Below are 12,866 nucleotides of genomic sequence, written 5' to 3'. Positions count from 1 at the left end.
CTCTTCGCTCTTGCTTGCATGCTCATGACGCTTGCCTAGGCAATGTTGTTCCCCCGCGAGCCTCTCAATCCCCCATCTAACTATGTATCATACGGAACTCGAGATAGATAGCCCCTGGGTATTGATCAGCGGCGATAGGATGGGTCTGTATACTAGTAAGTACGCCGCCGACGGCATAATCAGCACGCATTGACTATGGCTGCCACTCCAGCGACGTTGAGACGATGACCCCAGCGAGTCGGGGGCTGTCGGGGGTTGCAATATCGCCGTTACATCCGCACAAGGAAGGCTACCTACGCCCATCACGAAAGCATAGTCAATCACCAGCACGTAGCAGTGCGATCACGCGCGCTGCACGACCAGCACTCGTGGGCTCGAAGAGCAACTCTCATCACAACGGCTACGCTCTCCCAGGCTCTCCCCTGCTTGGATTTGTCAAGATCGGCGTTGAGAGGCCGGGATCCTCACCAATCGTCCAACGGCATCGGCAACGCAGATCATCGGCTAATCTCACATACCTTGGCGGCTTCTATCCACCGAACACTGCGGCGCAATACGGCGATTTGCTAGCCTCCGGGTCTTGTCCCTGAGGCCTCAAATTCAAACACCACATGGAATAAAACCATGCGGGCCACCGCTCGGTGCCCCGTCTGTATCGCTGTCCGTCTGCTCCTTCTACACTCACCGGTCCCTACGCAACATGCGCGGATCCTCGTCGCTCCTTTACCTTCTCGGCCTCTTCGCCACCACCGCTCTCGCCCACCCTGGATCCCACGACGCTCACGACAGCCACATCGAGCATGCCCGCTCGCTCCCCGGATCGTGGTTCCACGCACGCAACCACCCCGCGCACAAGCTCTTCAAAAAGTCCGGCGACGGCCAGACCTACCCCGATGTCGGCAGCGATGGTGCGTTTCTCTTCATCAGTGTGGGGGGATGGGGACGCGCCGCTCAGCGGCCCTTCTTTCCTTCCAGAGTGGATGACGGGCTATCCCACTGCGTGGAAGAACATCCAGGCGAAGGACGTCCCGCAGGCGTGGATCGACGCGCTGAACGCAGCCAAGGCCGCGGGCAAAATCCCCGACATCCCGGTCTCAACCCAGACCGAAGCGGGCACGAACCCCACCTACCCCGACGGCCACTCCCCGACGTCGAAGGAGATCTGCTCGTCGACGTACAAGGAGTGCCGGAACCCCGACGACATCTGGGATGCGCCGGATGGGGTTTTCGCGTCTTCGTTTGACGACGGCCCGGATGATGTGAGTCCCTGTGCAGTCGGAGCGGCACGCGCGATTGACTGACGACTACGGCACGAAGGCCTCGATGACCTTGTATGAGTTTTTGAACGAGCAGAAGGTCGTGACCACGCACTTCATGATCGGGAGCAACGTTCTGTCTTACCCCAAGGAGTTTACCTATGCCTTTGAGACGATGGAGAGTGAGTAGTGCTCGATGGCCACACCTCGGTGTCGGTGAATATTGACCATATAATCCAGGCGACATCGCGGTTCACACGTGGTCGCATCCATACATGACCACCCTCAGCAACGAACAGGTCCTCGGTGAGCTCGGCTGGACCATGCAAGTCATCCACAACTCGACTGGCGGCCGTCTCCCCAAGTTCTGGCGCCCGCCCTTTGGCGATTCCGACGAGCGTGTTCGCGCAATCGCGAAGGAGGTCCTTGGGCTGACCACGGTCATCTGGAACCAGGAGTGAGCACCCACACCCGGCGTTCGTCCCCGAACAACTACTGACCGGGCACAACCATCCCCGCCCCCGCCCGACAGCACCGCGGACTGGGCGATCTCGACCGGCTACACGACGACCTCCAAGGTCGAGTCCGACCTCGCCGGCTGGCTCGCGGGCCCCAAGTCCCCCGGGCTCATCGTCCTCGAGCACGAGCTCACGAGCAACACCGTCGGCGCGTTCATCAAGTCCTTCCCGCTCATCGCCAGCACGGCTGGAAGTTCGAGAGCCTCGCGCGCATGAACGGCAGCGCCGTCTACCAGAACGCCGCCGACTCCGCCCCGGACGCGGACGTCGCGCCCGCGCGGGTCGGCGCGCCGTTCACCGCCGCCCCCGCGGGCTCCACGAGCGCCACGTCGAGCGCCGCGTCGAGCAAGGTGGCCGCGACGGGCAACAAGCAGCACGTCGCGTCGTCCGGCAGCGTTTCTGCGGCGCCGACCTCGGCCACCTCCCCCGTGCCGTCCGAGAAATCGAAGTCGGGCGCGGGCGCGCTGGCCTCGCCCGCGTCGCGCGTGGGCGCCGCGTGTGTGGGCATCGTGGCCGCGTTGTTCGCGCTGTCGTGATCGCCTCGTCGCCTTCCGTCGGACGTCGCTTTGGGGGGGAGCCGGCGCGCTATCGTCTCGGGTGCGCCGGGACGGCACGGACGCTACGGACGCTCTCCGCGGATCTCTCGTTTTCCCCCACCCCACCCACCTCCGTTCTCTGGGACCTCAGTCTTTACCGTCTTCGGGTAATATAGGACAGCTCGCGAAGTAATGATATGCGTATTTATGCACGGCGGGGCGCACACCGCCCAGCTGCCGAATGGTGGTATGATTCTGCGCGCACTGTGGTGCACTGCGGACCCTCTCCGTCCAGCCCCCGTTCGTCGGTCAGTAACTTGCCCGAAATTGCGCCCACGATTTCCACAGTTGAAACACGCAGGAGCACACAGGGACCCACTACACCAACGCGCGGTACGAGTTGGTGGCGAGCGCGAACGCTTCGATTCCTTTGGCTTGCACTTTGCGCAGCGCGCGCGCTGCTGCAGAACTGAACACGGGGTTTTTTTGCGTTCTGAATCCTGATAATTCGAAGGCAGAATGAAGGCAGCTGTGTGTTGTCCACGCCAGCCAGGCTGTTCTTGGCAGGCTCAAGTGACGAGACGCCGCCCCGGGCGACTCGGACCGGGGCAGTCCGGTATGCATACGTCGGCGCTCCGGTGCCGGCTACAACACGACGACGGACTGGCGAAACGCTCTCACCTCTGCCCACCACCTCTCCGGTCGGCCTCACCATGCGTCACATTCCTTTCCCTCTTGACAGTCCCTGGGCGGCCGGACTTACGCAACAGAAAAGAAACGGAGGCGTTCAATCAGACAAGGGCAAAACCGACCACAGGAGTCAGGACGTCGGCTTAACACGCCAGCGAGTACGCGAACCCCAAATATGGACGTGAATAACGCAGTGTGAGCTTAGTGGTGGCAAAAATACATGCCCGTCGTTGGCTCGTTTCGCTCATGCGATCTTGGCCTCTCAGATGGTGGTATGGTGCGCCTGATCCACGGGCAATGGACGCTCTAGTAGCGCCGCCAATGCCCATCGGCCTCGGGTCTCCGTCGACATGCCGTCGATTCACCGTAGGTCCGCCCGCGGCCTGTCTTGCTCCCGAACGGCACCGGACTGAACTGGGGGCGCTGAGAGGGGGGGTGGAGGGCACGATTGGCCGCGACGTGCTTGTACCTGGACACAACCTTATGTTGGTCGGCGGGGCTGCCCGGCACGACGGCAGAGGGTGGCTGGTAGCTCGCGGGCAGGCTGACCGCGGAGGGGGGGCCTCACTCGATAAATAGCGGCGGCTCTGGTGCGAGCCCGAAGGCTCGCGTCCTCGCCTTTGGTCCCCCTCCGTCTCCTCCGACATGCACCCCATGCACCCCAACGCGTCCCTGGTGCTCCTGCTCGGGCTTCTTGGGCTCTCCGCCACCCTCGCGCACCCGCTCGGATCGCACGACAGCCATGCCGAGCACGGCCGGGCGCTTCCCGGGACGTGGTACCAAGCCCGGGACCACCCCGTCCACGAGCTGTTCAAGAAGGCGGGCGACGGCCAGAGCTATGCCGCGGTCGGCAGCGACGGTCCGTCCCTCGCCCGTTACCGCCCGTCCGAGCTGACGATCTCGATACAGCCTGGGTGGCCGCATACCCCGATCCGTGGACGACCCTGGACCCGGACGAGGTGCCCGCGGCGTGGGTGGCGGCGCTGGCGGCGGCGAGGGCAGCGGGGAAGATCCCGGACATCCCGGTGTCGACGCAGAACGGCGCGGGGACGAACCCGACGTACGGCGATCTGGACCCGTCCTCGAAGGAGATCTGCTCCTCGACGTACAAGGACTGTCACAACCCGGATGACATCTGGGACGCGCCCGACGGCGTCTTCGCCTCCTCCTTCGATGACGGGCCGACCAGGGTGCGTCCTCTTCGCTTCTGCGGGCGTGCGCGGAGCTGACGGCGGCGATCGCCCTGCAGTCCTCGATGCAGCTCTACGAGTTCCTCCACGAGAGAACCTCGTCACACCCACTTCATGATCGGCAGCGCGATCATCGACACTCCCGACGCGTTCACCTACGCCTTCGAGACCCTCCAGAGTGAGTGTCCGACTCTCACGTCTCTCCTCGGCCGCTGCTCACAGCCGCAGGCGACATCGCTGTCCACACGTACACCCACCCATACATGACTACACTCAGCGACAAAGCCGTCCTCGGGGAGCTCGGCTGGACGATGGAGCTCATCCACAACTCCACCGGCGGCCGCCTTCCCAAGTACTGGCGTCCGCCCTTCGGCGACTCGGACGAGCGCGTGCGGGCGATCGCCAAAGAGGTCTTCGGACTGACGACCGTCATCTGGAACCAGGAGTACGTGCCGCGACACAACTTCCACCACGCCGAACTGACCCACTCCCGCTTCCGCCTACAGCACCGACGACTGGAGCATCGGCCAGTCGGGCGGCGCGACCCGCTCCAAAGTGAACGCCAACCTCGCCAAGTGGATCGAAGGCCCCAAGTCCCCAGGGCTGGTCATCCTCGAGCACGAGCTCAACAACAACACCATCGGCGCCTTCATCCAGGCCTTCCCGCTCATCGCCCAGAACGGCTGGAAGTTCGAGAGCCTCGCCCGCATGGACAACGGCGCCGTCTACCAGAACGCGGCGGACTCGAAGCCCGACTCGCGCGTCGTGCCCGCGAGCGTCGCCCAGCCGCTCAAGCGCAGCTCGACCGCCTCGACCGCCGACACCAGCAGCCCCGCGTCCACCCAGTCCGCCGCCGCGAGCGCCATCGCGAGCGTCGCCCCGAGCGCCGCCCCGTCCTTCGTTACCGGCGGGGCGGAGACGGGCGGGGCGGCAGCGCTCTCGTCAATGTCCGGTCTCCTCGCCGCGTCCTGCATCGTTGCAGGCGCGGCCCTCCTCCTCTGCTGATCGGTCTCTCTCGACTTGCCCCCACACTATCGTGACTTCGACTCTGGATGTTTATGGACCTTGAACACTACGCTATAGCTTACACGGACGCACCGCTCTTTGACGACATCTACCCGCACTACACTACTATCGCCATCCTCTACTTTCATACCTCGGTGTACATCTTTGTAAACGACTTCGTAATGATGTAACGACCTCCGACGAGAACGAGGGGTGAGCACTGAGAACATAAAATCGCCAAGTCAGTCCTCCCGCGTTTTCTTTGCCAAATCCCTCAGTGTGACCTTGATTTATGAACGACGCCCTCCTGCAGGTGACACATTAATTCAGTTAAAGACCTCCGGATCCCTTCAAAGCTTGAGTAGGTACTGTCATGCATGCAATGAAGAGGTTGATGTCGCTGGTCTGGCTGCAGGATTGCTGGGGAGCGCCTCATCCGAGCTCCAGGATGATGGCACCGTGCGCGCGCCATTCGCCGGCTCTGAGGATGCCCCAAGATGCGCGAGGCGGGGCAACGCAGTGCGAGGTTGCAAGACAGCGCTCCCATATAGCTACTGCGTGTGGGGCACAACGGACGCGGCGAGCGGGGCTCACGCGCGGGGCTCTGCGGGTACTTGGGAGGCGTGGTTCTCCGACGAAGGAGAGGGGCGGGAGGACTTGCGGCGGCGGCGGAGGCTCTCGCGCCTGGACCAGAGCGCAGGGTGCAGGCGAGAGCGGGAGTAGCCGACACATCAGAGAGCTCGACGACAACCAGTGGTTTTTTGCGATGAGGCACGAGTATGAGGGCGCGATGGTGGGCAACAACGCGCGGAGGACGTTGGAATTCGCGTGGTGGACACTGTGACTGCGCGGGGTCTGAAAGGGCATTCACACCAGCACCCAATGGTAATAATTGCGGGTCGTCTGCGCGATTGGTCGTGAGCTTCGAGCCCGCCGAAGGGTCATAATCGGAGTCGTCATACTAAGAGTACTTGCGTTTTTCTATGTTACAACGCCGAACCTTTACATCTTTGATTTTGGAGAGGGGATTGTTATGATACAGTACGCGTGAGACGTGAACGTTTCCGTGCGGTCCGTGCGTTCGGGACTTCGAACTTTACGGCGCAAGGCGTTCTATCTTCCATTCGGGCGCATCGTCCGGTGAGCCCTCTACGCGCATGTACCGCACTCTGTCGTGCAGCCTAGACGGCTTGCCGAGCCAAAACTCGACCTCGCTGTAAAAAGAGCCGACACATTCAGCATCCCCCAAGCCTCAAGAACAAGAAACAAGCAGGCGTACTCGGGCACGATCCTCCACCCGCCCCAGAACTCCGGCAGAGGCACGTCCTCCCCGAACCTCTCCTCGATCTTCTCCGCCCGCGCCTGCACATCCCCCTCGCCCACGACCGTGCTCTGCCGGCTCGCCCACGCGCCCACGCGCGACCCGATCGGCCGCGACCGGAAGTACTCCTCGCTCTCCTCGCGCGAGACGCGCTCCGCGCGGCCGACGACGCGCACCTGCTGGTGCGTCTCGCGCCAGTAGAACGCGAGCGCGGCGCGCGGGTTCGCGGCGAGCGCGCGCGACTTGGCGGACGCGTAGTTCGTGTAGAACACGAACCCGCGCGCGTCGACCTGCTTGAGGAGGACGACGCGGGCGGCGAGCGCGCCGGCCGCGGTCGCGGTCGCGAGCGTCATCGCCTCGGGCTCGCGCGCGGCGGGCTGCACCGCGGCGAACCACGCGCGGAACTGCGCGAGCGGGCAGGCGGCGACGGAGGCGGGGGTGAGGTGCGCGGGGACTCGTACTGCTCGTGCGCGACCACTTGGAGCGTGTCCGGCGCGGGCTGGGCGAGCGCGGTCCCGGGGTGCGTCGAGGACATTGTGGGTCGTCGTGAGAGGGGGCGATGGGGGCAGCGGGCGGAGAGAGGGCGAGCGAGTGGGCGATGCGGAGGACGTGGTCGAGTCAAGAGATGCATGCGCTCTGGAGCGTCGTCGACTGGCCGATGTCCGTCGGCGATGACGGGCTCACGGTCTGGCGCCCGCCGTGCCATATCGGGAATCTCCTCGCCTCCTCGGGCTTTTTGGTGCCCCACGGCCCAACATCGAAGCTCAAATACTGCCAGTCGTCTCCGTAAGATGCAGCGACTCTCGGTGGAATGGTATGTCTGAGTGGAAAATAGGTCGTATGCCAAATAATTATTCGGGGATCTCTTGAAGAGCTAGATATTGGTCTTCTTCAATCAGCATATACTTTCATCATCAACCTCTGTCTGAACCTATCTGAACATAAGTCCTCCAGCCATTCCTTATAGATCTCCCGTGTCTGGAGACCAACAACATTTCCAGGAACCGTACCTGCCCGAAGCCATGATACGGATATCGAGGCACCCTCGGCTTGGGAGAGCAGTGTCGCCTCCGCCACAGGTCCTGTGTACGTGAAGGTGCCTTGCAAGACTGTGCTTCCGGAGCCGAGAACGCCGGTGGGCCTCGGTGGACTGCCTTTTCCGGTGGTAGATTGTCTGCAGCGGACTTGGTCCCAAAGCCTATCAGCGGCTCCCGCCCTCGGCTGGGAAGGGACTTAATGTATACCCCGCGAGGCTCGCGTCGTACCCGCGCGGTTAAGTACTCAAGTACTCAACGCCGACGCTTGAGTAATCGAAGGCGATTTGGGGACGGTAAGTCCCACCAATCCTGCTCAGACTAAATTCTAGTCGCTGATCCGGCGTCGGCTCGAACATGAGTGTGGCTCGAACACAGTCTCTGGCAACGAGCCTTGCATGACTCCTGCGCATTCCCTGCGTCAACATGGGTACGGATCATTCACATACTTGAGCTGAGAGCGGTCCTGTCCACGGAAAATCAACGTTGGGCGGCGAGAAGCCGCAAGATGGGTGTGCCCAAGGACTGGAATACTAGTAGCTGATGGGCATCTGGAACACGGGTGCAGCGACGTGCTCCGGTGCAATAGGGTGCAACCTTGGTCACGGCATCTAGAGGGTCCCAATGTGCCGTGTCATTGACATTTACCCAGGACTCAGAGTCGCCGTTTTTGAGGCGCATAAGGAGACAAAGGGTAAGGTAGCTTAGATAGCACTCGCAGTTTGGGAGAGCCGCACACCGGTGATGGCGCTGATGGTAGAGATGCTACGTTCAATAATAAGTCGAGTGCATGAGTCGAATTCAAAATGAATGAGACATTGGTTCTTGGCGCTCGGCCTAGGAACATGCAGCGGTGGTCGGGAAGCTACGTTGAGGCAAACGTTTATTCCGCCACATCTGGTGGCTTCGGCGAAGGTCTTATCAGTGCCGCAGGTGATAATCGTCCTCCAGACCGAGATCGTGTACGTGCTCAAGCTACACGTCCATGTCTCGTGATTCGAAGAACGTCGAGAACGTCGAGACAGACGGGAGATTCCGACTGCAGCTATGCTGGTTGAAGAGGCCGGCAGATCGCGCCCCTGGATGGTTCAGCGTTTGACGGTTATAAGTACTAGCGTGAGCAGAGTTCTGATAGACTCGGTTTCAATTGGCTGGCCACCATCATATGACGTACAGGAAGTTGGTGTACAAGGTTGAAAGTGTGGGATGCGCCAGTACTTGAGCGGTATTGGGTAGCATGCTGGGGACAAGAGGAAGCGGTGGGGAGGCGAAGAAAGAGAGCCGTACGGCAGGATCACACAAGAAGCAGAACGCTGGCTGCGGCCACGGGGGAAGGAAGACGAGGAGAGAGGAAGATTGTGGGGAGGCAGGCGACGCTGGGAACCGGAGGGACCGGAGTGGGAGAGTCGGGCTGGTGGAGATTCTTCGGGCACGTTGCGACGCCACAGGTGGAACTCTCGAAGCGAATCTCGAAGGGAGCGATCACAAGCAGGGCAGACTAGCGTGTTTGAAGACCGAAAACCCTGACGTCCGCGCGCACGCTGTCTGGACCGGGTCTAGCCATCTCAAGTAGTAAACTATGCCATGTTCGCGGGCAAGCTGGACAGATAGGCCGCTGCGGCGGCCACAAAGAAACACGCTGGATGACAGCAGTCTGCAGGAGCAATGGGGAGCGGGGGTCGGAGAGAGAGGTACCAACTGAGCGGGCGGTGCGGAGGAGGGACGGCCAGATTCGGCAGAGGAATCTCCCGCGACAGCGCCCAGCGCGCAGTCTAAGCGCCTCTGAATCACTGTAATATTAAGTGTACCGCGCGCCGTCCTCCGCTCCCGTCCCTGCCGCCGCCTCGTCCCTCTGCTTTCCGTCCGTATCACTGCCCGCCCTGTCTTCGGCCGCCCCCCGCCCGTCCCAGGGGCGAGCTCCCGCCTCTGCCATGTACCCCATCTCCGACCTCACCGCCTTCTGCCGCAAGACTACTGGCGATGTCCCTCCCAAGCTCGTCGTACGTATCCGTGCTCAAACGCATCCTCGCCCGTCCCCAGTCTGATGCAGCCTGCATACAGGGCGCGTCCACTACCGTGGTCGGCTCCAGGATGTACCTTTACGTGAGTACTTCGGTGTATGCTTTGAATGTGTACCGATGATATGCGTTAGGGCGGTCGTCTCGTCTCCGAGCGCAAGATGGTCTCAGACATCTATATGTTCGACCTCGAGAGCTTCAGATGGGAGAGGATAGCTCAGTCACCGGAGGACGATATTCCCCAGGCGCGTTACTTCCACAGCGCAGATACTTGTACGTGTCCCGCTTCACGCGCGTCCGCGCATGCCCTTACACGCACTCCAGGGCGGAACCATCTCATTATCTTCGGTGGGATGGCAATCAAACCCCAGTCAGACAATCCTGAGGATCTCTGCGTTCTCAACGACGTCCGTCTCTTCGATCTCCACACTCGCCATTGGCTCCCCGCCGTACCCATCTCTGCTGACTCTGCGCTCATACCCAATGCGCGCTACGCACATCTCTCCTCGGTCACCGCCGACCGGCTGTTCATCATTGGTGGACAGGATCTTGCCAACGTCTGGCTGGACGACGTCTACATCTTTGACCTCGTAGCGCAAACTTGGATCCAGCGTCGGGACTACCCTCGACACTGCGGCACCTACCGTAGTGTTGCGGTCACAGCGGACCAGCGAGTGCGGCTCCCCCAAGATGAGATGCGTGGATCACAGCCAACGTCCAGATTGGGCCCTCCGGGAACACGCTTCAATGTCGACAAGAAGGGTCCCGTTACGCCCAACGCCACGCAGGGCGAGTCTCTAATCCACCTCCCGTACTCCGCAGCGCCCACCGACGAGTACCCATGTGATATCTTCTTGTTCAGCAATTACAACGTGAGTCCCGTTTAGTATGCGCGCCTTTTCATTCAATGATTTTACTCATGGTCGTGTGCCCACTTTGATAGTTCACTGATGTGCAGCGTGAGCTGGAAGTTTTCACTCCACTGTCAGATGGCGACTTCACGGTTTCTGACCGCTCCTCGTCAATGACCGGTACCTCTTTCCCTCCTGGTCTTCGCTTCCCGACGGGCGCGATTCTGGGAACCTTCTTTATCGTCGCGGGCACTACCTGTCTCAGACCTATCAATCCTTTTCCATCTGGGCGCTCGACCTCATCAACATGACCTGGTCTCGCATTGATCCAGGAAGCGCTCTTGCCTCTGGCTCGTGGTTCCGCAGTTGCCTCTGGGCCAGCGCGAACAAGTTTGTCGTGTTCGGGAACAGGCACGGCAACCTGGTTGAAGACTACAACCGGCGTCTCCTGAGCTGGGACCATGTCACCTGCATTGATTTGGAGGCATTCGGCATCTACCAACCGCCTCCACTGATGCTCGACATCCCGATGCAGGAGCTCGGTTTGGCGGCCTATGAAGAGGGTCTCATGGGGGACTTCGAGATCATCTGTGACGACAACCGGAGGATCAAAGTTTCACGGAAGCTCCTCGAGGACCGCTGGCCATGGTTTAAGGAGCAGCGCAAGCTCTTCTTACAGGCCGCCTCTCGTGCTCTCGAAGCATTGCCTGCCGTCGGCTCGCATACACTCACCCCCGAAGTCCCTACCTCTAACCGCCAAGAGCAGCGCCCCGACCCCCGCCTCACCCCGCGTACTTTCAACCTCTCCGAACCATACCCTATCACCCTCGCCTTCGTGCAGTACCTGTACTCTATGGCACTCATCACCCCTCTGCAGCACGCGCCAGCTGTTCTTAGTCAGTTACTCCTGCTCTCAAGCACGTACCAGCTCGACCACCTGCAGACTCTTGTGAAACACGCAATGCACCGTGCACTGAGTTACGCGACCTCTGTCGGTATCTACGGAGTCTCGACGCTTTGCAGTTGCAGGAGCCTTCAGATACGGCGAGTCCCAGAGTCCCACCGCTTTTGGCGCAATGAGCTGACGAAACCAACCCTCTGTAGTGCATTGCGCGTCGTCATGGTATGGTGTATCTGTCGCATCCCTCATAATACACCAGCTCATGCCGCACTCTTTGTCATCTAGGCTTATTCGCAAAAACGCCCTGCTGGTCGTGCGAAGGATGGTAAGGACGGTAGTGCAGGAAATGGCCAGTCTTCCGATGCTTCGGGCGGCGGCGGCGGCGGCGGAACACGGGGTTTGGACCTCGCGGCTCGTCCACGCGGTATGTCTGATGCCTCGTACATGCGTGGTGGAGGCGGCGCACCTCGCGGGTACATGCGGGGGTCTGGGCGTACTGGTGAGCGTTTATGCCATAGATCAGCCTTCACGCTAACGCTTAACAAAGACGAGAGCGAGCTCGTCGATCTGCAGGACTTCGGCATTCCCGGACAGACAGTACGGGTTCCCACCCACTCCAGGAGGCTTGCACCGCTTAGTGAGGAAACAACGTTTGACACGCCCGCGACACCACCAGCTGGTGCTGGTATGTTCAACCTGCCGTTCCTGCAAACGCGCAGCACGCTGACTGTCTGTGCAGGTCGCCCTCCGCCGCCAAGCAATCCTCTCCCCACTCCACCAAACCAAATGCTCAGCCGCATGGCTTCTATTGAGGGTCTCTCCCAAGAAAACTACAGCGAACTACCTTACCGGTCTCTGTCAAATGACGGCCATTATTTGGAGGATGTCTACGCATCAAGCGGAAGCATGCCCTCGTCGCCGGCTAGGAGACCACGGCCGTTCAGCGTCATCTCGCAGTCGACGGAGCAGGACATCTTCGCGATCGCCGATATCCTGGCCCCCGCCATGGACGCTAGTACATCTGGAGGTCTGGAAGAGCCCGTGCCCATGGCACCAACGGAGCTCGGCCTTTTCGATGATATCTACATGGAGGAGTCGAACGCACCCCGCGAAATCCGTAACTCGTTGTCGGCGCTCCACCTCGCCTATCAGCGCAACACTGGGCTTATCTCAAGTCGCTCCTCGGCTTACGCCGAATCGGATGGCGCGTCGTGGATGGGTAGCGAGAGCGATCTGAGCGACTCTGTCTTACTCAACCCCTCGCGGGCCGGATTTTTCCGCGGCAGCCTGCCCTCGCTGGACGATTCGCGCTCGCTTTCCTCTGCGACGTCCTACTCGTCCTTGCATACTCCTGCCGCCAGCCGCACCGCGTCTATTGCCATCGCTTCCCCTCCCCTCAGCCCAACCATATCCTCCCCATACTCGCCCGCCGGGTCCCCCAACCCGCGCTACTACACCCTTCCCCCGTATGGAAAGCTGCCGGGCGCGACTTCCGCCTCGTACGCGACGTACTTGCCCGAAGACACCTACACCCGGCTGTCGACGG

At 61.2% G+C, this 12,866-nt stretch overlaps 4 protein-coding genes across 4 annotated transcripts; 3 read left to right on the top strand and 1 right to left on the bottom strand.

Annotated features, from left to right (window-relative positions):
* Positions 1–700: 700 nt before the first annotated feature.
* On the top strand, positions 701–2,310 carry BXZ73DRAFT_104051 (uncharacterized protein; the record flags this gene model as incomplete). The annotated part of the gene is made up of 6 exons (XM_048015783.1): positions 701–908; positions 976–1,259; positions 1,318–1,438; positions 1,497–1,713; positions 1,789–1,918; positions 1,957–2,310. The coding sequence occupies 6 exons, from the start codon at positions 701–703 to the stop codon at positions 2,308–2,310; spliced, it is 1,314 nt and encodes a 437-aa protein (XP_047875114.1).
* Positions 2,311–3,645: 1,335 nt separating this feature from the next.
* Positions 3,646–5,195, top strand: BXZ73DRAFT_104050 (chitin deacetylase; the record flags this gene model as incomplete). Its single annotated transcript, XM_048015782.1, has 6 exons — positions 3,646–3,859; positions 3,910–4,190; positions 4,250–4,269; positions 4,316–4,368; positions 4,419–4,635; positions 4,697–5,195. The coding sequence occupies 6 exons, from the start codon at positions 3,646–3,648 to the stop codon at positions 5,193–5,195; spliced, it is 1,284 nt and encodes a 427-aa protein (XP_047875113.1).
* Positions 5,196–6,291: 1,096 nt separating this feature from the next.
* On the bottom strand, positions 6,292–7,051 carry BXZ73DRAFT_104049 (pyridoxamine 5'-phosphate oxidase; the record flags this gene model as incomplete). Its single annotated transcript, XM_048015781.1, has 3 exons — positions 6,292–6,409; positions 6,475–6,920; positions 6,992–7,051. 3 exons carry the CDS (start codon positions 7,049–7,051, stop codon positions 6,292–6,294), a joined length of 624 nt encoding a protein of 207 aa, XP_047875112.1.
* A 2,430-nt stretch (positions 7,052–9,481) lies between these two features.
* Positions 9,482–11,571, top strand: BXZ73DRAFT_91536 (regulatory protein ral2; the record flags this gene model as incomplete). Its single annotated transcript, XM_048026007.1, has 7 exons — positions 9,482–9,550; positions 9,612–9,653; positions 9,703–9,841; positions 9,893–10,440; positions 10,512–10,661; positions 10,685–11,467; positions 11,524–11,571. 7 exons carry the CDS (start codon positions 9,482–9,484, stop codon positions 11,569–11,571), a joined length of 1,779 nt encoding a protein of 592 aa, XP_047875111.1.
* Positions 11,572–12,866: the final 1,295 nt, after the last annotated feature.

Source organism: Epithele typhae (genome assembly GCF_022376455.1).
Source record: "Epithele typhae strain CBS 203.58 chromosome Unknown BXZ73scaffold_47, whole genome shotgun sequence".
In the NCBI taxonomy this organism is placed as follows: Eukaryota; Fungi; Basidiomycota; class Agaricomycetes; order Polyporales; family Epitheliaceae; genus Epithele; species Epithele typhae.
This window is presented reverse-complemented; position numbering and strand designations above follow the sequence as displayed.